The sequence below is a fragment of the Camellia sinensis genome, chromosome 4 (assembly GCF_055761805.1).
Source record: "Camellia sinensis isolate YWXY chromosome 4, ASM5576180v1, whole genome shotgun sequence".
Classification (NCBI taxonomy): Eukaryota; Viridiplantae; Streptophyta; class Magnoliopsida; order Ericales; family Theaceae; genus Camellia; species Camellia sinensis.
In genome coordinates, this window is record NC_138964.1 from 99449957 (window position 1) to 99476073 (window position 26117).

Here is a 26117-nt window from a genome sequence, read left to right on the forward strand (position 1 = left end):
AAATCGATAACAATAACAGATGTAAGTTGATTTTTTTCAACCTACTGAATTTTAGACAGATAATAAATGAGATGTCAGCCAATCTCACCCAATCCGTAATCACCCATCAATCAAACAAAAAGAACTCTTCCATAAAATAGTTGATGAAATCCAATCCTACTCTACTTCTTAACAACAGGTGAGGCACGAGGCTCCAGATTGGGCCGTCCTATTCCGAATAGGAGACTGGGTACTGGATGAAACGGCGTCGTACACGTTTGCCGTATGATATGATCTCATCGTCTTTCTTCTCCAAAGACCACTCGCCTGCGTCTCCACAGAGAAAAACCCTGGCAGGCTTTCCATTCTGAACATCCCAATCGAAGAAAGAAAAACAGATCAGAGTCTTGGATCTGAATTTCCTTAAAAAAGGTCAGAGTTTAGACTTGTCATATTTCTATCTTTGAAATTTAGGGTTTCTGTTTTACAACTCATGGGTTTGCTCTTTCTGAACACCTTAACACCGTTTGGTTTCCCAGAAAATCCACGAGGCTTATAAAAGCGGAACAAAGTTTTCGATCTCATGTTCACTGTGTTACTCCTCATTTCCCCCAGATACAATTTGTTCTTTGGATATGTATATGTGTACTAGTGGCATACATAATATAAAAATAAATAATAAAAAAATTAATATCATAATATATAAGAGTGTTCTTAATGAAAGCAAGGTTCAAATCTTGTTCAAACTTTTGCATAAATTTTTTATTTTAGGATAGGAAAATTTGTAGAAGAAGAAGCACAACACTATTAGACATCAAGAGTATAGATTTGCATATGCAATGAAAAACAAATACTAATGTTGTGTTTGGTTGGGAGATTTGTGGAGAGATTTGTGGAGGGATTTGGAAAATGAAAGGGAATAGGTGTGTGAAATTATGTGAAATATAGGCATGATTTATTCACATTTCATTTACTTTTTTCATTTTTCTTTCCAAATCCCTCCCCAAATCCCCCAACCAAATACAGCATAAAAGTTGTAATTTGTGTTTTACCAATGCTTGGGATTTGAGGAGGGATTTGAAAAGAAAAATGGAAAACGTACGTGGAATGTGAATAAAATATAATTAAATTTTACACACCTTTTCCTATTCCCTTTCCAAATCTCTCTCCAAATCCCCCAACCAAACACAACACAAATGTCTAAAACTATGAATTTTCTAATCAAATACTACTAAGTACTTACTTGTTTTTGATTATGTATTAGCTTGTTGTCATATATTTCAATTCTGTATAATTGGCATGGAAAATTTGAGTATGTTTTTAATATCTCTTTCACCATCCCTTTATATGGAGTATTTTATTTGGTTTTTCTACACATGCAATGTTACAGTTGGGTTAAAATTGGTAACCATTATTGTAGTTGATGGTGTAGCTTGTTCTCTTGATTTAATGATAGGGGTGCAACTCGGGCGGGTTCGGTCGGGTTGGGGGTCTGCCCAAGCCCGACCCGAATTGTATTTGGCACTGCCCAAGCCCGCCCAAGCCCGACCATGAACCCGAACATTGTTGCCCAAGCCCGGCCCAAGCTTTGTATTTTGAACTCGGGTTGCCCGAATTGCCCGAGTTCAGAAACCTGTAGGTAGATCTAAGGGTAGACATAAAAGATGCTAATCTAATGGTAGAAAACTAACCAAAAAAAATAAAAAAATAAAAATTAAGACTAACTCTTTTACTTAATAGAAGACTAACCAAAAAAAAAAATAAAAATAAAAATTAAGACTAACTCTTTTACTTAATTTATATATATTACATAATTTATTAAATTATATATATATTATATATTATATAATTTATATAATATATTAAATTGAATTCGGGTTCGGGTTGCTCGGGTTGGCCATTGGTTCTGCCCAAGCCCGGCCCGAATTGCAATTCGGGCATCAAAAATCTGCCCAAGCCCGTCCAGATTACAAGATATAGTTGCCCAAGCCCTAAAAAAACTCGGGCTGGGCTCGGGTTGCTCGGGTTGAGCCCGCCCGAGTTGCACCCCTATTTAATGATGCTGATTTTTATGGATACTGTTTTTATTATTATTTTTTTTATATAAATAAATCTGGACCTTTAAAGAGATTTTGAATGCATAAAAATGCAGCAATTCATAATCATTGATGTTCAGTTGTAGATAGTCTTCGGAAGATGTTAGATGGCATTTCATAGTACTTTTTGGTGATGACTTTGATTCTAATTTGTTAGGAGAAGTTAATAGCCATGTTGTATCATAGTTTTATTGTTTCACCTCCTGTTTCTCTTGTCAGGGTAGCTTACAATGGCGGGGAGAAATCGCATTCCTAGTGATGCATTTGACAGTCGGCGTGGGTATCCCCTAGAAGGACCTCTTTTTCGGGGTCCTATGCCTCATCCTGCCATGTTGGAGGATGAGCTTCAGATGCAACATGTTGAAATTCGGAGGCTTTTGGGTGAAAATCGGAGGCTGGTTGAAGATCGGATGGCTCTGCAGCGCGAGCTTGGTGCTGCTAAGGAGGAACTTCATCACATGAATCTTGCCATAGCTGATATCCGTGGAGAACAAGAAATGCATTCAAGGGAGCTAATTGAGAGAGGGTTGAAGCTGGAAGCTGATCTTCGTGCTACTGAACCTTTGAAAAATGAGGCAGTACAGCTTCGTGCTGAAGTTCAAAAGCTGAATACTATTAGGCAGGATCTGGCGGGGCAAGTTCAGAACCTCACACAAGACCTTGCAAAATTGAAAGCTGATAATCTGCAGATTCCACTTTTGAGGGCTGACATTGACGGACTGCACCAGGAGCTTATGCGTGCTAGGTTTGTGCTTTTGATTAATCTATTCTGTATAAAGCCCATATATACTGCCTGGTTTTTAGCTTCAACCACCGCTGTTGTAGTAATAGAGGATCAGTTCTGTAAGTCCCTAACACAAAAAAAAATGCCTTGTAGAAATGCTATTGATTATGAAAAGAAGGCAAATATTGAGCTGATGGAACAGAGACAAGCGATGGAGAAGAACTTGGTTTCCATGGCACGTGAAGTTGAAAAGCTACGTGCAGAACTTGCAAATACTGATGGCAGACCATGGGTTTCTGGTATTTTATGCCTTTCTTTACTTTTTTTTGTTTTTTGTTTTTCGTTTTTTCCCTCCCGCTTTCTTTACCTGTTTGTGACAATTTAACCTTTGATTGTGTTTGATTTTGACCATAATGTAGCAGTATCTGATTGTTTCATTCTTAAAAGTCTTATGAAGCATGGTTTATACGTCATGTCAATTTATAACTTCACATTGATGGGCCATTCTTGATCCATTTGATCACAAATGATGGCACGGTTGTAAACAATTTCTCCATCCCTTCCACGTTTTCTTTTCCTGCAGCAAGTTTATCATAAACCATCAATTGAAATTATTGAATTGTAATCCAAGTTGTTTGGGGTTGACTATACAAAGTCTTTCTTGCAGCTTCTTATCTACCTATGATCATATTTTCCATATAGGCTATCTTAGGCGCTAAACCTTATTTATTTTATTGTTTTTTGGGCTTGTTTAAATATTGTTGTAACTTGTAAGTACATTATGTGGCATTGCCATGGTGCCTTCACATTGACATCTCACATGAAAATGGTGCCACATGTCACCCTCATGAGATGACATGTACACTAATGAGGCACTTTCATTTTCCCCCTCTGGGGTTGAACCGCCTTAGCGTGGGCTAGTGTACACAATGCCCTAACTTTGGGATTAAAGAGACAAGATATCCATTGAATGGCTTGTAGCACCCATTGACTTGGTTGAGGATGCTCTGCTTGAGCACACTGTCTCTCCCTCTTGGTTGACATGCTTGATGTCCCCCTCAATCTAGTTGGGCAGCTTGACCGAGCATGTTCTAACTTCTCCAGAATTGTGGGCTTGTTCCTCAGCTGAGCAGCCCCTGTCCATTATGCTTGCTTGGTCTCCTTGCTTCACTTAGATGACACAACTGGGCAACATCCTAATCTCCTACACACTTATAGTTCTAGGAAGAGTATCTTGATGACAACCAGCTAGGCTGGAAGTAGGGGACGCCAATGTTGGGATATGTGGCTTGGAGGATAGAGTTAAGGGATCGCCAATGTTGTTCGGTTTGCCTCCTTAGGGTAGCCCCACCTTGACCAGCCTTATAGTTTGTTTGGATTTAGTGGTTTGGTGAGAAAAGAAAAGAAATGGTGAGAATAAGGTTGGGTTTGGTTGTATTTTCTAAATATATTTCTACCCCTTAATTTGCATTTGACGTTTGTTTACGGTTTTCAAAAGTTAATTCCACATTCAATTTTGAAAACTCTGCCTAAGGCAAGAAAATTTGGGCCCACTGGTTGTCCCACCGGACATCCCACCGGTTGTCCAGCCGGTTGACCGGAACAGTAAATTAATTTTTTTTTTTTTTTTTGCAATTGACACATGTTAATTTTTATATATTCAATAAAAAATATTTTCTGAATTTTTAAATTTTTTTTATGAGTTTTGAATAAAATTTTGAGCTGTGTGTTTGGTTATGAGTTGTAAGTTTTTGTATCAAATATCATATGTCACATCAAAAATTCCCCACTCAATTCAAAACTCTTTTTAAAACTCATTCAACAAACAAATTTTCCACACTCAAATCATAATTCCAAAACTCACAAACTCAAAATACAACTTCTATTCTCAAATCATATTTAGAAAACTTTACCAAACATTACCTAAGATTTTCATAACTTGTTTGGATGATTAAAAATGTGAGAAATGAAAAGAAATGGTCAAAAAGAGATTATAAACTTCTGTTTTGTTTCTCACCAAAAGTGGTGAGATTTGTTGAAAAACAAAAATTTACTCTTTACAAAAAATTTATAATACCTAAATTATCTCTCTAAATACAAAGCAAATAAAATAAAAAGACAGATATATCCTTTTATATTAATTGTTCATCCAAATAAGAGATGAGAAACCATAATCATTTCTTTCCTTTCTCGCGAGAGAGAGAGAGACCTTTTTTGTTTAGAAGAAATCAAAACTTAGGATGTGATTAGGTTAAGACCCCCTTTTATATTATTAACCAGAAACTTACATTAGAAGTCTTTAGGCAAAATAAGGAAACCTATAGCTAATGACAATTAATAAAAGATAATGATAAATATATAATGCTAACAAAGCATGTAGGATTTGTACATCAAACAAATACAAAAACTAAGACCTTGTTTGCTTAGAAGAAATCAAAACTTAGGATGTGATTTGGTTAACACGCCCTTTTGTATTAATAACCATAAACTTACATTACAAGTCTTTAGGAAAAATAAGGAAACCTATTGCTAATGACAATTAATAAAAGATAATAATTAATATATAATGCTAACACTTTCCCTCCAGCTGGTACAAGAATATCTCTCATTCTTGCTTGCTAAGAGCATCATGAAATGGTTTATTTCCAACTTCCTTGGTAAGAATATCCACAAGTTGTTCGCCAGATTTCACAAAAGGATTGAAGGTGTAAGAGTTGCAATAATGCAACTAAGAATACATGAATTAATCAATTTCCATTTCAGAAAGTCAGGATTGGAAATAGATTTGATTGTTTTTATCAAGAATTGTCGACGGTGGACAAGGTGCTGAACCATCAAGGAAACCAAAAAGCTCAGTCAGTAGCTTCAAAGAAATTTTGGATCTGACTCCTCCAGATTGAGTAATTTGAAGTTTCAAGCTTCACTGTAATCAGAGAACTGAGATTAGAGACTAACAACACATTAGAAGGCGGCAAAGATTTCTCAGATTGTGCTGCCATTGCAGATCTTTAGGCCTCGTTTGGGAACAGGCTAATTTAGGCCTCGTTTGGCAAGAGGCTATTTTAGCCAATTAGCCAAAACGTTACTAAATTAGCCAAAAAGCCAACAACCCATACAAAAAAGTCAAAGATTCTCTTTTCTCTCTACTTTTTGCACATCTTTTCGTAATTAGCCAAAAAGTCATCCCAAACATACAAGTTTTTTTTACCTACCTTTTTAGCCAAATAGCCAAAAAGTTACTAAATTAGTCTGTTCCCAAACGAGGCCTAGTAACTTTTTGGTTATTTGTCTAAAATATGAGCTAAAAAAATATTTGGGATCACTTTTTGGCTTTTTACGAAAAGACGTGCAAAAAGTAGAGAGAATAGAGAATCTTTGACTTTTTGGTATGGGTTGTTGGCTTTTTGGCTTTTTTAGTAACTTTTTGGCTTTTTGGCTAAATGGAAGAGTTCTCAAACGAGGCCTTAGTCTTGGATCACCATAGATGCTCATCTGAGCTTAACCGCTCTGATACCATGATGAAATTAGAGAGAGGGAATGAAAAAGATATTATTTGATAAAATTGAATCCATCATATCTTCTTTACAGGTCATTGTATATATACATGTTGAAATGAATCTCTAACAAACTAATATCTGTAACTAACTAACTATGTATAACCAACTGAGTTTGTTACAAGTACATTTAATTGCATACAACCATTCCACAATCTTGTGGTATACCCTCAGCTTTGATGCTAGCCTTACAACTGATCACTCTTGCTGCGTTGGCTTTGGTGGACTGTGCCTGTGTTGTCTTTGCAGCCTGGACTGCAGCTGCAGGTGCTCTTTGATTTGTATTGATTGAAGTATTGTAGGCTGCAGCTGTACCATTAGATGCTATTTATCCATTACACTTATTACTAAGTCCTCTATGCCTCTGAAATTCTGGTTTGGAGCTCTTGCTATTGCAACATACTTGATTAACAGAATGCCTAGTCCTAAATTAGGTCATATCAGTCCTTTTGAGACCTTATTTCACACTGCTCCTGATTATGCATTCCTTAAAGTGTTTGGTTGCAAATGCTATCCCTGGCTTTGACACTACACCTTTCACAAGCTTCAACCTAGATCTCAAGAATGTGTGTTCATTGGTTATCATCCTAGTTATAAAGGCTATGTTTGAATCTTTGTACTGGCACTATTTACATTTCAAGGCATGTTGTTTTTGATGAGTTCTCTTTTCTATTTGCTAGCTCTAGCACTGCTTTGCCTCCTCTTCTCCCTGCTAAACCTGCTATTCTGTCTTTCTTTTGGGGCAATCCTACTACTTCTAGTCCTATTGCTTAGCCTACTCCTGATCTTCCTTCTACTTGTCCAATCAATTCTTATCCTTATTCTTATTCTCATTCGACTTCTAGTTCTACTTCTAATTCTGCTTCTACTATTCCTAGTCCTGGTTTCATTTCTTCTCCAGTTTCTTTTTCTCCACCAGCTATCAAACTTTCTATTCCTATTCTTCCTCCTCCTCGTAACTCTCATTCTATGATTACTCATCCCAAAGCTGCTCAACTCTTTACTATGTGTCTTTCTGCTTCTCTACTTACTTCTGAGCCTAAGTCCCATAAAGATGCTCTTCAGAGTTCTCATTGGTACAAATCTATGCTTGAGGAATATCAGGTTCTTCAATGTCAACACACCTGGTCTCTTGTTCCTCCTCCTACTCACCAAAATGTTGTCTGATGCAAGTGGGTTTTTAGGATCGAAAAGAATTCAGATGGTTCTATTGCAAGGTACAAATCTAGGCTTGTAGCTAAAGGCTATCTTCAAGAAGCAGGTGTGGATTTTCTAGACACCTTCAGTCCAGTGGCAAAGAAGCCAACTAGAAGGGTATTTCTGTGTATTGCTCTTCATTATATTTGGCCCATTAAACAGTTGGATGTTTCTAATGCATTTTTACATGGCAAACTGGAGGAGGATGTCTACATGGCTCAACCTCCTAGTTTTGACAGCTCTCAATTTCCTACTCATGTCTGCAAATTACATAAAGTTCTATATGGCCTCAAACAAGCTCCAAGAGCTTTGTTCTCCACTTTTTTCGGACTTCTTGCTCAGTCTTGGCTTTGTCAAAAGTCATTGTGATAATTCTCTTTTTGTTGAGGCTACTGCTTCTCTCACCTATCTTTTAGTCTACGTTGATGATATTCTTGTCACTGGTAACTCTTCTTCTCATATTCATCATTTAGTCTCTCAAATGCATTCTGTGTTCTCTCTCAAAGAACTGGGTGCCCTTTCTTATTTTCTGGGTATGCTTCCTCTCTCTTCACAAAGCTGGCATGACTGATTGTAAACCAGCTTCCTCTCTTTGTCTGTCAAACTTTCTTCCTCTTCTTCTGAAGCATTTTCTAATCCAGCTCTTTATCAAAGTCTTGCTGGAGGTCTTCAATACTTGACCATCACTAGGCCAGACTTGGCCTTTGCAGTTAATCAGGCATGCCAACATATGCAGCATCCAACACAGGCTAATTTTGTTATGGTCAAACACATTCTGAGATTTGTCAAGGGTACTATGCATCGTGGTCGGTCTTTTTCTCCAAGTGCCTTTGATCTTCATGTTTTTTCAGATGCAGACTGGGCTGATAGCCGTTGTGATAGAAGGTCTACTTCTGGTTTTGTTATTTTCTGGCCTCAAATTTGATTTCTTGGACAGCCAAAAAGCAACCTACTGTTGCTAGGTCCTCCACTGAGGCAGAATATAGGTCCATGGCTCAAGCCAGTGCTGAGGTTGCTTTCATGATCTGCATGTCACTTCATCCTCTGTCCCAGTTCTTTGGTGTGATAACCTGACTGCTCTATCTCTAGCATCTAACCCTGTTTTTCGTGCTAGAACAAAACATATTGAGATCGATTATCATTTTGTTGGAGTGAAGGTTTCTGCCAAACAATTGCTTATTAGACATGTTGCCTCTTTTGATCAGGTGGCTGATATTTTTACTAAAGCCTTACCTATTTCTCGATTTCTCTTTTTGCAATCCAAGCTTTTACTTGGTCTCCCACCTTTCAGCTTGAGGGGGGCTGATAAGTGTAATGGATCAATAGCATCTAATGCTATAGCTGCAGCCTACAATACTTCAACCAATACAAATCAAGAGAGTGAGAACAGAGCACCTGCAGCCACAGTTGCAGTCAAGGCTGCAAAGACCACACAGGCACAGTTCACCAAGTCCACCAAAGCTAAAGTTGCAAGAGTGATCAGTTGTAAGGCTAGCATCATAGCTGAGGGTGTACCGTGGAATGGTTGTATGCAATTAAATGTACTTGTAACAAACTCAGTTGGTTATACATAGTTAGTTAGTTACAGATATTAGTTTGTTAGAGATTCATTTCAACATGTATATATACAATGACTTGTAAAGAAGATATGATGGATTCAGTTTTATCATATAATATCTTTTTCATTCTCTCTCTCTCTCTCTCTCTCTCTAATTTCATTAGAGGATGCCTTTAGGAGTGGTGGAAGAATGGCGGTCTAGCAACTGACCCAGAGCATCCTCAAACTCGAAGAGAACATACCAGATACATCACCACTAGGCTGAACAACTGGAGCGGAGTCGTGTATCAACTACACTAGTATGATGGGCACGTGGGTTAAAACCACGTCCTCTAGGTTGTTTTGATCGGTCACCTCAATTACCAGAGCAGTCACCATGGCCACCAGATGGAGCACCATGAAGTTTCCAACATGTCTCATGAGTGTGTCTCGACCGGTGACAGTAATCACAGAACAAATTATCCTTCTTAGAAGGATTGTGTGTACTGTGGGACAGACGATCCCCATCTCTCATAGGAGCAGAAATTAAAACGCTCTGTGGAGGTAGGTGAGAGCATGGCAGAACAACAACTTTCCTCATTCTGCACGCAAGCAAATGCGTCCTGAAGGGAAGGTAGAACATCCATGCTAAGAGCACGACTCTGAATTGGATTAAACTCCAAATTGAGACCATCCAGAAATTTAAAGACCCGTTCCTGTTGAATAAATTTGTGATAACTCACAAAATCAGTTGGGCAAAGTGAAGTACTGAAGGACAGTCATCTTCCCTTGTACTGAAGCTCAATGGAGCAGGAGCAGCACAACTCAAATGTCTGGTGAGAAATTCCCTTTTCGGGATTTACTTGTAATGTCCGCCATTTTTTATATTCTAGTATCCAAACAATAACCTGCACTAATCACAACTACTGGAATAGGGAATGAAATCAACTGGAATCAAGGCACAAGCAATATCAACCACGGACCATTAAGGGAGCAGGACAATCAGTAAAAGCTGAGTAATAGGGCCATATATTGACCCAAAAAATAAATGAACAATAGAGAATAAGAAGCTTCAATCAAAACAGGGGCCGAACTAATCTTAGAGAAGAGAAAAACTTGCCGCAAGAGAAGAAACTGAATTGTAGGTGGTTCAATCAGGTCATATGTCTGACCGAGTGTAGTTATCGGCCTAAGATGATGACGGGAGGAAGATCGGACGAGGTTGGGTGATCTCCTGTAAGCAGCGAAATAGGGCAGAGAGATTTGGGTGATATGTGACACCTAGAGAGGTGTGGGCATCTATACTATACTTGGCACGTAGCGAGCCCAACGGGCGTCACGTCAGCACCACTACACATCCACGTGGCAGACCCCTGAGGCACCATGATGAGTATGTCATCACCGTTACGCATTCACGTGGCAGACTCCTGAGGCACCACGATGAGTCGAGATTGTATGCCTAGCCTAAGCGGGGGCATGCACATCACTAAGAATGAAAAAAGGGCACATGGAGCTGGCTCACTTAGAGCTCTTCATGGTCCTTCATAACTCAAGAAATGTATTCTCTACCCACTTATCCAACTCCATGGCAACATAACCAGACTCTTGGCTCACCTATGTTTACTTAGCTACTGAGGTGAGCCCTTGGCTCACCCATACATTCACCCTCTTGGCTGCCTAGGTCGGGAGTAGGACCTAGGCACTCCCGCTTGGGATCATTGGAGGATTGTGGATTGGAGGATAAGACCTCGGGATCGTCAAGGTTGTGTAGCTATCTCACTGCAGTGATAGCTCCCCCTTTGACGTGGCTTAGAGAAAGAGGCGTTGACCTTACACTTACATCTGATGCACATATGACACGCCTCTCAAGATATCGCACCTACCCCTGCAGTTCCTATGATGCAACCTCCTCGAGGACCTGAATCATAGGACACAGCTAGTAGGGCTGATATCACCCTCCTGTCGAGTTGAAGAGAACTTGCCACCTGTCTGGAGGTTGCTTGGGTTCCAATACTCCTGGAGTCTATATAACGACATCATAAGTGCAGCCAAAAACACACAGCAAGAGCAACAAGAATCACATAACATACATTAAGTGTTCAAGGTCTCTCACTGCCACCTCTTCCCTCTCTAAGCTTGCCTTGGTCTTCTACTCCTCCACTTCCGATGATCTTAAGTCATTGAAGTGCCTACCATCTTTCCAGAGATCAACAACCGATCGCCTCTAATCTCTATCACCCACAAGAGGCATCAGGGAGTGCCAAAACCAAGAGTGGTGTTACTGTTGTCGCTGGGTGGCCTCCAGCTGATGTTGCTGATGATGGGTGACTGTCGCTAGCCGTAGAGAGGCTAGGGAGGGTTCCGAAAAAGGTTATGGTAGGCTCGGCTGGGTCTGGGTAGGTGTCGGGTGGCTGTAGGGTGAGAGTAGGAGATGAGATAGAAGCCTTATGGCTCTGATTCCAAGTTTGTTTAGAAGAAATCAAAACATAGGATGTGATTAGGTAATTGCCCCCTTTTATATTAATAAACAGAAACTTACATTAGAAGCCTTTGGGCAAAATAAGAAAACCTACAGCTAATGACAGCTAATGACAATTAATAAAAGATAATAATAAAGATATAATGCTAACAGACCTTGCACACACCCCTTGATAATTGCTCTATGATCACTTGAGCGGTCAAGACAACCTTGCAACCCTTAAGGTTGAAACTGAACAATCACTACTGCAACAACTTCTAGGCAAAAAAATAAGGAAAAACAACTTTAATACATAAAGTATATAAAGCAAGTGAGCAATTTCTATCAAATCATGTAGAGATGCATACGAATTCAAAGAACACATTTACTTGAAGACTAAATGAACATAATCTAGAGTAAAATCCTAGATACTATGACACAAGTTTATGAATCTCATGGATTTCATCAGTGTTATATGTGTGGCTCCTGAATTTCACTAAGATACTAAAATCATTGCTGAACCACATTCAATAGTGTCAAGTCATCTCATACGAGAAGTTAAAAAGGTTAGATCCCTTATGTATATTTGTTGATAAAATGGCAGATGCTCCCCTTCAATACAACCCCACAAATTTTTCTTTCAGGTTTCTTGTGTTGTTCTTTCGTAGGTGGCTTTCACACTATTAAGTATGGTAGTCGTGTCCAATAATTTATTAAGATATCTAATGAGAACATATCAAATAGAAGCTTTCACTCGTACTCATTGGTAGTCCTTTCCTCAAACCATGGATGATGTCACTATGGAGGGAGAAGCAATGAAAGTACAATAGGTGGGGGTGGTGTAGAGCATTAAAATCAACATTGACATACTATGCACAATGGTCAATCTAAAATCTGACAAAACAAGAAACATTGAGAAAGGTCCATAGAATTGTTTGATCACATGCACAGAAGAATTTTCCATTAACAAGTTGAAGTGTATGCGAAAATAACACAAGGATGAAATTTGTGAATTTCATGAATCACAGTCTATGCATACGAAATCTCAAGTGACATTTTCTTCATCACATGAATAACTACATGATCTTCAAGAAATGTTAACCCTACAATATCATATACATTTTTTTTGGAATTTTTTAAAAAAGATATATGAACCAAAACAGAACCAAGTAAAACAAACCAAAACAAATAAAAATATATCCGACAAGGAATAATTTGACCCGAATCACTCAACAAGAAACCCTTACTCGATTTCTTGAGGTACTCAAACCTAAGGGCATCTTAGAGTTTTGTGAACAAGTTCGCTTTGTGATGTTTGGTCTCAATGTAATCAAGAGTAATGGGGTGATGTCCAACTAACACCAAGTCTGACTTTTTTATCCAAGCCACTCTAGTTTTGACCTTTTTTGACTTTTCTTGATTTTGGGTATTATCTTAGCACGTTGGTTCCCTTTCCCTTTATTGGAAACTTTCTTTGATTCATTTTGCTTCCTAAATTTTCTAGATTGGTTTTGACCATTAACATAATTACAAATTTACTTGAAACAATGCGATCTTATGTGTTCTTTAACCCCACAATGATGACAAGTAGGAGTAAACTTCAAAGCTTTTACCTCAATTAGTGTGGTGTTGCTCTTCTTGGTAGATGTGCTTGCATCATTAGCCTTTGGAGCAGCGGGGACATTTCCTTCAATTTGATAAATAGTCCTTCCTTTGGATTTTTGAAGTAGATGCTTGAAAGTCATACCCAAGTTCGGTTCTATCCCAAGAGGCTGTTGAGCACTTAACATCTCATCCAAAGCCCTGCAACTTGTATTTATTGTCTTGAGAGTACTATTAGCACAATTTAAACTATGGTCCAACTTACCAACCTTAGACTTAAGATCTTTCTTCATGCAATTGTTTTTCAAGTGAACACTATTTATTTTGGTGCTCTTAATTAACAAGCAGTTACAAGTTCATCTTCTCCTTTTGACGCACAACGATTTTTTTAGACATGGTGACCATAAGATTTTTTAATTGACTCACACTAGCTTAAGCTTTCGAAGGCTCTTGCTTCAGTTGTACTCTCTCCTTGTCACACATCATAAGTTTGGTGGTAAGTTTCACATTTTGTTTGGTTAATTTATAGCTCTTTCCACGGACCTTGTCATAGGCTTGTTGTAAAGTCTCATCCTCAACACTTTCATCACATTTGTAGTCTGACTCATCCTTTTCACTTTCTTCACTTTCATGATATGGCTCAATCATTGTGGTTGAACTTCATTGAACACTCACATTATCGGCTTTAACTCCTTTTTCGCTAGAAAGTGGAGGTCGAGAAAGCAACAAAATTACTATCATTGTTCTCATTTGTGTCTTCCTCATCATTACTATCTCATCATCGCGAGTGACAATATAGACTTTGTCTTTCTTATTTTTCTTGTTAGGATTAGGACACTCTTGATCAATGTAACCATAACTTTGACATTCAAAGCAATTTATCCTTTATACCTTTCCATTTTTCTTCTAGGCCTTAGAACCAATTTTGAGTTTTTCATTGTCTTTGTTCTTTTGATTTGATTTCTTGAAACTAGGCTTCTTGTACCATCATCTCGGAATCAAAGCCAATGTCATCATCGGACTCATTTGATCAACATGAAAGCTATTGAAAGCAACACTATTTGATTTTTTAGGTTGACACAAATCAGCCTGTAGGTTTGTATGTTACCAAGCTATTGTTCCACACAAAGTTTATCTATGTCTTGTACTTCTTTAATAGCAGTAAACCTTTTCAAAAATGACCTAAATTGTTTTTTCACGACTTTGGACTCCAGAATATTCTTTCCAAGTTTGAAACTAGAATTTACAATGTTACTCAATTTGGCATAAAATTCATCAAATGACTCATTCTCTTCTAGTCTCAAGCTTTCAAATTTTGTAGCGAGTCTTTGAAGTTTTGAATGCTTAAAAGGTTCTTTCACAAGTGACTTGCAAGAGATGCCATGCCTCTTTTGCAATACAAATACGACAATTTCTTTGGGTGTGGCACAACAAAAGATTAGCATTGATAGACTATAAACCCCAATTTATTGCTTCCTCTCCACCAATAATGCAGATTCCCTCAACTCGTCCTAAAAAAAGATTCTGTTTAATAGTTTTTTGATATTCAACTTCTCTTAAAAAATAATTTCAAAAATCTAAACATTTATCTATCCAACCGGGAGGTAGATCAACAACTATTCCTCCGATACGAGAATAATTATTCATCATTCGCATACTAGTGGCGGCTTTGAATAGGTCATATAGTAGTCCTTTTTCTCGAAAAATATAGGAGGGAGTCTGCACACCAATATCTGCCATAAAAGTAGGCATACAATATGTTGGAGTTGTCTTGTTGCTCAATGGGTTTAGGCACACTCATGCCATGCTTGGTGGCTGTTGGTTGCTTCCAACCATTCACAACATAACAGAAAGCAATTTGTTCATCAATTGCTTTTTTTTTAAAAAAAAAAATTGGATCCATCAAGGAGGGTGGTTTCATTTTGAACTCCTTTCTATAGTTGTATACATAGCAATGAATCTCGCTTGTAGAGCTTTTGAAAATGAAGTTTGAGCAACCTACTTTGATACCAATAGAAAAATAACTATTTGGTTGATTCACTATTTATAGATATACTAGTCAATCTCCCAAACACTTGGAAGTCAATTTAATCACGATACAATTGTCTAGATCTAAAACAGTTAGTAGTCAATCCAAAGTGAGATATAATTTCCATCCAATCCAAGTTAAAAACTATGGTCCGAAGGCAGACAAATCAATCCATCAAATGAATTAAGCAATTATGAGACTTCATACAATCCATGGTGAATCCCCACCCAAAGGACTTGTGCTGCTTTTGCCAAATCCATTATCTCTATTTTTATTTTATTTTATTTTATTTTTGCTGAGAAACAGAGTATAAAAAGCGAAGTATGGTTTGTACACTAGTCTGATACTGGAGTGCTTTTTTGTATTCCAGCGCTTCTTTCTTTTTTCCTATATCATTCTGTCCTTTGCAACCAAATGCTGGCAATTTTTTTACTCGTCTCTATTTCAAATTCAACTCTATAGCTATCATGCAATGCAGCACAACTGGAATAGCTTGTCTGTTTTATTTCTTTCTGTGGTTACCAAAGTTTAAAAGGCTTTACTGATTCTTGCATTGATGCTCGCCTTAAGGCCAGGCTAAGGCAAAACGCCTCAAGGCTTTGATTTTTAGACTTTACTCCCCAAAGACTTGTGCACAGAGTCTTGATACATGTGCCTTAGGTGCATCTTGTATGCCTTTTATGCATAAGCATGTGAAGAGTTTACCTTAGGCTTTTGTTAAACTTAGTCTAGTAGATGGTTTAAACATAAAAAAGTAAAAAATAAAAAAAGAACTCATTTTGCAACTATATTTTACAAGGAAAAATTAAGTAAATGACCAATCAAGAAAAAAAGAAAGAAAAGGTCAATGCTCAGTGAGAAGCTCAATCACTATAGCTAAAAATACCAATTTCACTTTCAATAAAGCAAAGCTTACTTCTCTGCAGTGAAGAAAAGTATTTACACCTTTATCTTGAATTTTGATGTATTTATTTATTATTTTAAAATATTTAAATTACTTACTAAATATAAAAATTTGAAATATGAAATGCTTAAGTCTTGACGCCTTAAGCTTTACACCTCGCCTCATGAGGGGTAAAACAATGTCTTACGTTACGCATGTGCCTTTAAAAACTTTGGTGGCTATTCTAGTGCCTTCTAACTGTTATTTTCATGCTGGTTGCTAAAGGTGGGCCCTATGGGATGAAATTCAGCAGCCCTGAGGGAGGTTTTCCAGCACCTTATGGAGATGGATGTAGAAAATTTAATGTATAAAGAGAAATAGAGAATTGTATTATTGATTGATATAATGTTCTATATATTACAATGATTCATGATTCCTATATATAGAAGAGGGTGAGTGTGTAGTAGGTAAGGAGTAGGTGAAGTGGAGGTGGTAGTGGTGTAGTGGGTTAGGTTTAGTGGAGTAGGTGAGGTGGTAGTGGTGTAGTGGGTTAGGTTTAGTGGAGTAGGTTTAAGTGGGTGAAGTAGGTGATAGGTTTTAACAGCCCCCCGCAAACTCAAGGGGGATAGGAACTAGCCAACTTGGACAGTTTACAGAGTCGTGTCGGACCCCTAAAAAATACACTGTATGATGGTGTATATAGGCTGCCCAAATATATATATATATGGATATATATAGTGAGCCCTCAAAAGGCGCGCCCTCTTCATCAAAAGGCGTGCCCGACAGAAAGCGTCGAGCCATCAAAAGGTGAGCTGGAGACGCGGCGAGGCACGTGAGCGACAGAGTGGCGTGTCGGCCTCGGCTATTTAACCAAGGTTGAGGCGGAGGCTGTGCAAACCAGTCTGAAACCGCCGAAAATCCTTTGAAAAAACTCTTCCATTTCTGAGAAAGAGATTCTGGAACACTCTGTTGCCATTCTGTAACCAACCTTTCTCTGAAACACTCAGCAACCCATAACATGGCCTCGTCTTCCCGTTGTCTGCTCACTCTCTTTCCAGACCTTAACGAGTCAACAAGAGAGATAACTGGTGCGGGGGCCAGTGAACCTCAACCAAGCGCCCCAGGGTTTGCTCCGTTGAACTTTCCTATGCGGTCTGTGGAGCAAAAAATGGCAGTGCAAACTGACATTGAAGCCAATCAGTATACTTTGAAGTCCTGTGTGGAGACGATGACGGCAGTCACAAACTTGTCGCACCGGCTGCAGAGTAGGACAAATGAGGTGCAGCATTTAAACGGCCAATTGGCTCTGCTCCAGCGCATGTATAAGGATGCGCGAGCAGAGATAAGTGTGCTGAAGGCGGAAAACAAGGAGCTGAAGCGGAAGGCTACCGTGATGTTCCGATTTGGAGGTCCACCATATGCTGTAGTGGAGGAGCAGGGGGGAGTGAACGTGCTCGGTGGAGTGGGTAGTATGGAGGCAGCGCCGGTAAGGGACACCCAAGAGAAAAGCAAGAAGAAGAGACCTGCAGCAGAGTAGAGAAGAAAAATCCCACTGTGGGTGCGGGTGTGTTGTGGTGGTTTGTTTGTTTGTTGGTTTTTTTTTTTTTTTTGTGATCGGGGTTGATCCCTGAGATGAATAAAATATGATTTGGTGTGCAAAGCTATATGGTATGAAGGGAATTGGAAAAAGATTAAAAAGAATGTGAAAGAAAAATAAAGAAAAAATAATAAAAATATATTTGAAATCAAAAAATGAAAGATGGAGAAAATAAGGAAAGTGGTTTGGAGAAAATAAATAAAAATAAAAATAATGGAGTTGGAAATCAAACGGAGGAGAGATGAAGATTTTTTTTTTTTTTTTTAATATAATATAATAAAAAGAGATATATATATATATATATATATATATAATAAAGAAAGTGGGGAACAAGAGTGTAAAGAAAAGAAAAAGTATAGGTTGCATCGTGGGTCACATGGGTGAGTAAAAGAAAACAATAAAGAAATGAGTGGGTGCCCCCCATGTGCAAGGATAGTGCTGGCACTTCAATAGGTGGTACAGCCTGCTGAGCATCAGCTTTGACAGGAGCTGCCTTTGGACCTTTTCTCTAATAAATGCGTCAAACTGTTGCTGTTGGTGTTATCAAGAATGTGGAGAAGAGGAGGCTTGTCTGATGGCCTCTTGGGCTGTGTAATCATATCGAGGTTGGTGGACCTCTCAATCATGTTGTCACCCTCAAAACCAGAGATGGGGACAAAAGGAATTTTGTCAGGGTTGTAACCAACCTTCTTCAGATAGGAAGAGACTTCCTGCACAATTTCATCATACCTTGCTTTTGAGTACTTAGGAGTGGTAGCATCCATCTTGTTACAGCAGCAAATCATCTGCCTCACTCCAAGAGTAAAAGGAAGGAGAGCATGTTCACGGAAGAACTTGGGCTCCTTCTCAATCTCCTTGCCAGATCGACGATCAATCTCAGCAAACTTGACAGCAATGTGGGAGGTGTGGCAGTCAAGAACTGGAGCATACCCATTACCAATCTGACCCGGGTGATTCATAATAATAACCTGGGAGGTGAAATTTGCAGCTTCCTTGGCTGGATCATCCTTTGAGTTGGATGCAACAAAACCACGCTTGAGATCCTTCACTGCAACATTGTAGATGAAGACAATCGAGACGGTGGTGTATGGGAGGACAACAGTGAGAGGAGAGGCAGTGGTGGTGGACTCGAAGAAATTTCAAGGTATGTGTAGAAAATTCTAGCAGATTAGGTTGAGGTCCGGCGGGCGGCCAAGGCGAGGTTGCCGCCCGCCGGTGAAGCGAAAAATACTAAGTGCTTAACCTTGCTCTGATACCATGTAGAAAATTTAATGTATAAAGAGAAATAGAGAATTGTATTATTGATTGATATAATGTTCTATATATTACAATGATTCATGATTCCTATATATAGAAGAGGGTGAGTGTGTAGTAGGTAAGGAGTAGGTGAAGTGGAGGTGGTAGTGGTGTAGTGGGTTAGGTTTAGTGGAGTAGGTGAGGTGGTAGTGGTGTAGTGGGTTAGGTTTAGTGGAGTAGGTTTAAGTGGGTGAAGTAGGTGATAGGTTTTAACAATGGATATGGGGTTCATCTGGTACAGACGCACAATCTTGATAACATGAGTTTTTGTATCAGTGCAGTTTTAGTCTGTTGGACTAATATGTGCCATATTGTTTCTCAGGGTGCTGCTGACAAGGGTCCTTTGTATGGTCCGGGTTCTGCATCATGGGGAGGACTTGAGAAACCTTGGATGACTCGGCGCTGAGAGAGCTGGATCGTTTTGAGCTTGCATTGCAAAACAAGAGCACCTTGTAGTAGTCTGCTATCCAGTATATAAATGGGCTAGAAGTGTTTACTTCTTATATTGTGTGCGTATATCAAGTCAGTAGTTTTCTATCTGAACATTGTTGGTTATGATAAGCAATTTATAGGGGATTTAAGGTTACTTTATTTTGACTAATTGAGCTGCCGGTTCATTGCCTGATATTATAACATATTAGGAGTTTAAAATCCAGCTTTATGCATCCTTCCTTTGTGGATCATATGATTTGGCTTTTCCTTTTTGTTTTCAGACTAAAATTGTTTTGGATATATTTGCTTGATATATTTACAACCTTTTTCAAGAAGCTAAAGCAAATACCCTGTTTCTTTATCTTAATTAGTTGTGCTTTCTAGGAATCCTCCTCTAACCACCGTTGTGATTTATCTTCTCCTTGACCAAGTTCTATGGATGCTGAGAGTATCTCTGAATGGTATTGGATTGTTTGGAAACAGTGTTCTTCGACAGTGAAGTTTGTACTGCTGCTATTGATGCATCTTGTTATAGAAAATGTTGCAATGGTGAAAATTATGGTTTGTTGTGTGCTATGCTAACCCGTATGCTAGTGTATGAGGTGTGCTGTGATTAGTTGATATGGAAATTCAGTTCTATGAGTGAGCACTTTTCAAATTTTTAGGGTTTTGCCTTCTGATTTGAAATTATGAGAAAACAATAGGGTACATGTGAGAAGGCCATTGATGTTAATTCTTGAATACGGATGGGAGAAACCTTTTTACCTTTAGGATCAGATGTCTTGAAATATTTCTTCCTCTCGAAGTGTTGACATTTTTAAGTATTCAACTTAATATCATTATGTGTAGTGGAAACATGTGGTCTAGGAGGTATAGACACCATGCAGTCTTATCATAAAGACAGGAACAGTAGACATTTGAGAATGAGACCTTTGTCCTAGTACGTTGATAAAATTGGTCTCCTTAGCATAATCAACTGCAGTCTTGACAAGTCAAAAGCTGTCTAGTGGAGTTTTCAAGTGTCAGGCTTCTATAGTTGTTTGAAATTTCCATGACAGGATGTCTGCAATAGTTTTCTACATGGTTTCTGTTGGATCAGCGGTACAGTAGCGGCATCTTAAGTTAGGAGACTACACCTGATTCTAATTGATTTTGAAAGTAGTACAGTGAGCACTTTTTGTACATTAGAACAATGGAGTTGCATTAATGCATGTAGAATATCTCATTATCAACTAGCATACTTCCTGTTGCTTTGAGGTGGCACTTGAAGAGTGAATGGTGCTGTTGTTGCCAACTTTGGAAGTGTAAAAAATGTGTAGAAGTTTGGATGAGATAGGAGACTCCTTTTGTGTAGTAGTAAGACCAATAGAAGTCAATTTAGTTAAGTACACCATTTGAATTAGTTATTGGAATCCTTGAAATAGCTAGTGTATTGCATGAGTGGACCTTTGGGATGTATGATATATTGTTTAATTTGTCAGAAGCTTGACCGATAAGCTTGCTCTTTTTCTTCATTTGTGGAATTGGTTGGAGCCACACATTAGCAATATACGCATGTAGCGTGCAACCCATTTCTGGGACAGCCCCTGGATGAGCTTTCATACAATAATTAATATGTACAGAGATCAAATAATGGCATCCCCAAAACTTGAAGAGTTCACCTTGTCATATCTGACCAAACTGCACTGTTCAGACTCTGGTTATGCAGTATCCCTGCATCTCTTGTTTCAGTGTAGTCTTTTTAATTGTTCATCTTATGTGTAGTTCTGCAATATCTTTCAATGTTCGAGATATTCTGGACACCCTCAGGGTAGAAAGTTTGCTCCTTTATGCGTTAAAATGAGCCTGGAATATCTGATGAAAGGATGGTGCACGTGCCATGTGACGAAAACTTCATAGGTAAGTACTCCAGTGTCTGTTCTGTGGATTTAATTGGTCCTGAATGTCATCTGTGTGTTTTAAAGTAGAATTTGTAGTTGAAAATTTATAGAATTTGGTTTATTCTAGGACTTCATTCAAGTATTGATAAAAACTAGCAGTCATTTATTCAATGTTAAAATTCCTCTCTCTCTCTCTGTCTCTCTCCATTTACTTGAGAATTTAAGAAGAACGGACATGGACGCGGACACATGACATGACACGGACATGCAAATTTTCAAAAAATGCAGGATATGACACGCCGGGGTCACATGCGAAACATATGGTTTTATATATTCATTATATGTCATATTTTGTAATATTATATATTTATTTTATTTAAATATTTAATCTCATCAAATTCATCAATCTTGGGTATGCTATTCTTGTGTTTCCTGTGTCCTCAGCATGTCCCAAGTGTTCCCAACGTGTCCAACTCCCTCCAGCATGTCTGACACATGTCTGTATCTGACACATGTCGAACATTGGTGCATGACCCGTGGAGAGGTGTCCGTGCTTCATATCTGAGGATTGCTACAAATTTGTAGATTTTAATGTTTGTTTTTTCAATTTAGACTTTGTACTGATATGTTCTCACTCTGTACCCTCAATAATCAAATTGTTTTGATGACTTAGTATCATCAACAATTACATTTACCCACTCTAAGCTGGTTTATGGGGGTTTCTTTCTTCCTTTCTATTTATTTTTTTTCTTTCTTTTTTTGACAAATTCTTATAACCTTATTTCTTTAGTGAGAGTTCATACAGTAGTTAGTTTCATAATAGAGCTGATAAAGATAGGCCCTGTAATGGAGGATAGTGCAGTCCTTTAGAATGTTGTATCCGAGTCGTGTAACTTTTGGATGTTTAGATAATCAGAGATACGTGTGATTTTTGCTGAGTAAGGTGTGTTTAATGAGAGAAAAATTGGAAGGGAATAATAGTGTTCGTAAAAACCTGTTGATGTGGCTATTGATGTAGGACTTGTGTACTTTAGATGCCTCATCTAATTTTTCACCATCTTTTACTATTTGTTATATTTGGAGCGATTTTTGTATAGAGACAACCATGCTGTGGGATATCAGAAACCATGTACAGTAACACTGGTGGGGGCATGTATATCACAGTTGTTAGGTATCACAGAAGTTAATAATGGTTCTTATTGTTTCAGTGGAGTATGGGGAAACTCTAGTTTTGGGAAAATGGATGAAGTTTGTTTTGGTTGCAACATGAATATAATTGTTAGCCTTGAATGAAATGGTTAAATGAGATCAATTTCCTTAATCTTTATATGTTACATCTTTTACATTAAATAAGTTACTTGGACAAGAGAAAATACTTATTTCATAAGATGCCTGCCTCACACACCTGAGTAGATTGACAGGTGGAACCCAAATTTGAACTTCTAGTTGGCTTATTCGCTTTGCTATGGCCGATATGTTTAAAGTCAGTTTGAAGGTTGGAGACTTGGAGTTCTCATCTTTTGATTAGAACTTAGTGGCTCCGGATTAAGGTTGCTTGCTTTTGCCCCATCATATTAAGGTTCTACATGTTGATTGGTTACACTGTTTTATTGGTATATCGAGGTACAATTAGTTCTATATCATTCACTATGGAGTTATATGGGGAGAAAAATGTGAAGGAATTAAAGCTCTAGGCTGCAACAGATCATTTTCTCCCATTTACCATTTGTATTATCGTAGTCTTGCCAAGATGCCTAATGAACGTCAAACTTTCTTGAAATTTTCTGGAAAGTCAAAGAGTGAAAGTTATGAGTGAAGGAGATACAGATTATAGAGTTTTGTTTGAATGAGTGCCCTGGAATGCTGAAATGGTAAAGAGTTCTCAGTGGCTTCTTTTAACAGAACATGCAGTACTGAAGATGTCAGTCTGGTCTGCTAACATGGTTAATTGATGTAAACCCTTTCTTTTATTGAGGTTCAGTTAATGTGATATTGGAAATGGAAGAGGCAGCAGAGGCATGTAGTTCCACTGAGTCAGATGCATTGTGCTTGCTTTTATTTTCTCTATAACCGCTTGAGTAACTGTATGAAATTCTCAATATTCTTTTTTTTTTTCCCATGTTTGCCATAATTTTTAGTTTATTTATTTCAGAAGAGTGATAATTTCTTGTGAATCATTTCTCTGAACTTTTTTTTCGATATTTTGCAGGTCGAAAGCTGGTATCTGCTGTCTCAAGGGATTGATGAGTTGAGATTCATGAAAGGTGAATAGGGGTTTAGCCACTATCCCTTCAATCAAGAATTGAACAAGGTAAGATTCGTGAAACCACTGGGTGGATTGAATTAAACCGGTGGTTGTCATGGGAGGGTTTCCATTGGCTTGAGATTTTGCAAGAATTAGAGCAAGTGGAATTTATATTGGTCAAAATAGCCATTGAAGAGATTATTTAGGCTGTTGGAGAGGCAAGCTGAAAACTTGCCCCGACAACTATTCATTTTCATAGCTCAAAAGGTCTCATATGGAAGATGCTCAGTTTAGGTTATCGATGTACATTTTGCATCTCCTCTGACAACCATTTCACAGCCCTCTGCATAACTAAAAGGTATATATTTCTAATGGTTTTCCCTTCTCTCTCTTCCTCTATTCCACTTAGGGGGAAAAAACCTTTTTGTTTTTTATATCACTTTTATTCATTCTTAATTTCAGAATCTAAAACATGTTTATAGTGCCAAGAGACATTTTTCTGTCCATTGATATTACTTTGAACCCTCTACTGCGGACTGATTAGATGAGGAGATTTCCATACTATTTTCTCAATAATGCTTGCCGCTGCTGATCAGCTGGATTGGATATTGCGGGCATACGTGCTTTCTTGCTCATGTATGCACCATGAAGGAATATGTTGTTGCATTCTATCTTATAGCTCTTCATTCTTTTCCTTTCGCTTTTTAAAATGAACTGTTTGATGGATGGAAGACTGTCAGTTTCAGCAGTGTTTGATAATTTTCTTTTTCCATGGCAAAGAATTTGTTCTTGTTTACACTAGAATATGGGAATCAATTAAGCTAAGTTGTACACTTTATACCTTCCCCTTCTCTTCACTTCAATTGGGAAATAAGGTCATGAAGAACATTTCTTTGCTGATTAGATTACAGTCTGTTAAATTTAATCAATATGCCTTCTTTGCAACCCTTTTTGTTTGGGTTGAGTGGCTACAAGGGAAAGGACCCTTATTTTTTTCTTCATTGGGCAAAAAAAAGAACTTCATTCCATTCTCATCATATAAAGAAATAGAACAAGATAAAAGAGCAGTACAGGAGCAAAAAGGGATATAGGTCCCTAGGAACTTCATTCCATTCTCATTATACAAAGAGCAGTACAGGAGCTAATTGTTTGTGAGTTATGGGTGCCTAGGAACTCTTATTATTTTTGTTTCAGATTACTTTAAAATGAAAAATTGAAATATTGAACTTATAATGGATTGTGATGTTGAATTGCATGTTATTAAGACAAATGTTATGTATTATTTATTTTTTTGTCACTATTTTGCATCATGTTCTACATGGATATACATGATTGGTTTTTCGTTTGAAGATAATTATTAAGCCATTAACGATAGTAGTAAATAATAACTTGCCAAATATTTTGGTGATATTAGAGGGTGAAAAAATTAAGTAATTTGTAGCATTATTTTTTGAATAATGTTTTTTAAAATGACTGGTTGATACGATAATAAAGGGCTACTAGTCAAAAATAATTTAAAACAGAGGGATTAGGAAAGAATAATTTTATTTATTTGATTAAACAAAGTTGATCAATGCTGTTCGATTGCAATTTTAAATTATAGTGTATTTGACATTTTCAGAGTATTTAGCACTGAAAAGTGAGATTTTCTTAAGTTCCAATTTGTAACTTTTTAAACTTATTTAAAATCTTTAAATATGTATGGACAAAAGAGCTTTATCTCTTTGACCTTAATTATAACTTGAGGGTATCTTGGGTATTTGCACAACAAAAAGTTATGTAACAACATTGCTACATTCGCACAATTTCTATTTTTCACAATTCGTTGAATGAGATTTTTCACAATTCGTTGAATGAGGTGACAAGACATAATGTATATAAGGAGAGTTTTGAGAGAATATCAGAGTGTGAGTTAACTTTTTAAATTTTGTTTGCCACATCATTTGGAAGGATTTAGAGAGCAAAAAATTATGTGAATGAATCATTTTTCTTATTTTAAATCTTTTAAGCTAATAATCTAAAAGGTTATGTTATAAAAGGGAACTTATAAGTAATACTAAATTGGGTCAATGGTAAATGATAATTTTATTTGGAATGTATTTTTTAAATCAAATAAACATAGGAATGAGTATTTTATTTTAATGTAATAATCATTCTATTTCATTATATTTAATGAATCAAACATTATTTAATAATAACATAATTATGTCAAACTTGTGAGACTTACTGTATTATCTCTAACGTTATCCTTGCGTACCATTGTAATTTACTTATTATTTTTCATGTCTATGAAGAGAGGAAAAAAATTAAGGAAAATTGCAATTCAGTAGATCCGTTTAAAAAAAAAAAAAATCAAATTAATAATAAACTTTATCAATTTTAATAATCAAAGTTATAAAATTTTTACGAATTTATAAATATTTATAATTTTTCCAAAAACATGTTGGGTATTTCAGGGCACCATGTAGTGGTGGACATCGACCTGTTAGCCTGTCCAGCCCGACCTTATTTTTTAGAACTTGGGAAGGTTGTTTTAATTCATAGGGTTAGGGTGAGCCAATATTTTTAACCTAAAATATTAATGAGTTAGGTTTGTAATTTATATTTT

General features: G+C 37.4%; 1 protein-coding gene across 17 annotated transcripts; it reads left to right on the forward strand.

Moving 5' to 3' along the window:
* Positions 1-24347, forward strand: LOC114309750 (protein FLX-like 3). Of its 17 annotated transcripts, none has more exons than XR_014366768.1 (9): positions 42-411; positions 2295-2820; positions 2953-3098; positions 16345-16404; positions 19168-19187; positions 19275-19474; positions 21149-21283; positions 23474-23867; positions 23972-24347. XR_014366768.1 is itself a non-coding variant. In XM_028255557.2 (6 exons), exons 2-6 carry the CDS (start codon positions 2306-2308, stop codon positions 19356-19358), a joined length of 825 nt encoding a protein of 274 aa, XP_028111358.2. In that variant the 5' UTR covers positions 42-411; positions 2295-2305; the 3' UTR covers positions 19359-19635. The 17 variants fall into 17 exon arrangements, 4 of the variants coding, with proteins under 4 accessions (XP_028111358.2, XP_028111359.2, XP_082781526.1 ...); XR_014366770.1 differs by having other exon boundaries at positions 19275-19461; positions 23992-24178; XR_014366766.1 differs by having other exon boundaries at positions 23474-24347.
* Positions 24348-26117: the final 1770 nt, after the last annotated feature.

Bases quoted from the DNA above. Each gene is read 5' to 3' on its own strand.
- LOC114309750 (XM_028255557.2), top strand. From the start codon at position 2,306: ATGGCGGGGAGAAATCGCATTCCTAGTGATGCATTTGACAGTCGGCGT. The intron at 2,821-2,952 runs GTTTGTGCTTTT...AATGCCTTGTAG, and splicing joins CAGGAGCTTATGCGTGCTAG to AAATGCTATTGATTATGAAA. The intron at 3,099-16,344 runs GTATTTTATGCC...TGGTTGCTAAAG, and splicing joins TGGCAGACCATGGGTTTCTG to GTGGGCCCTATGGGATGAAA.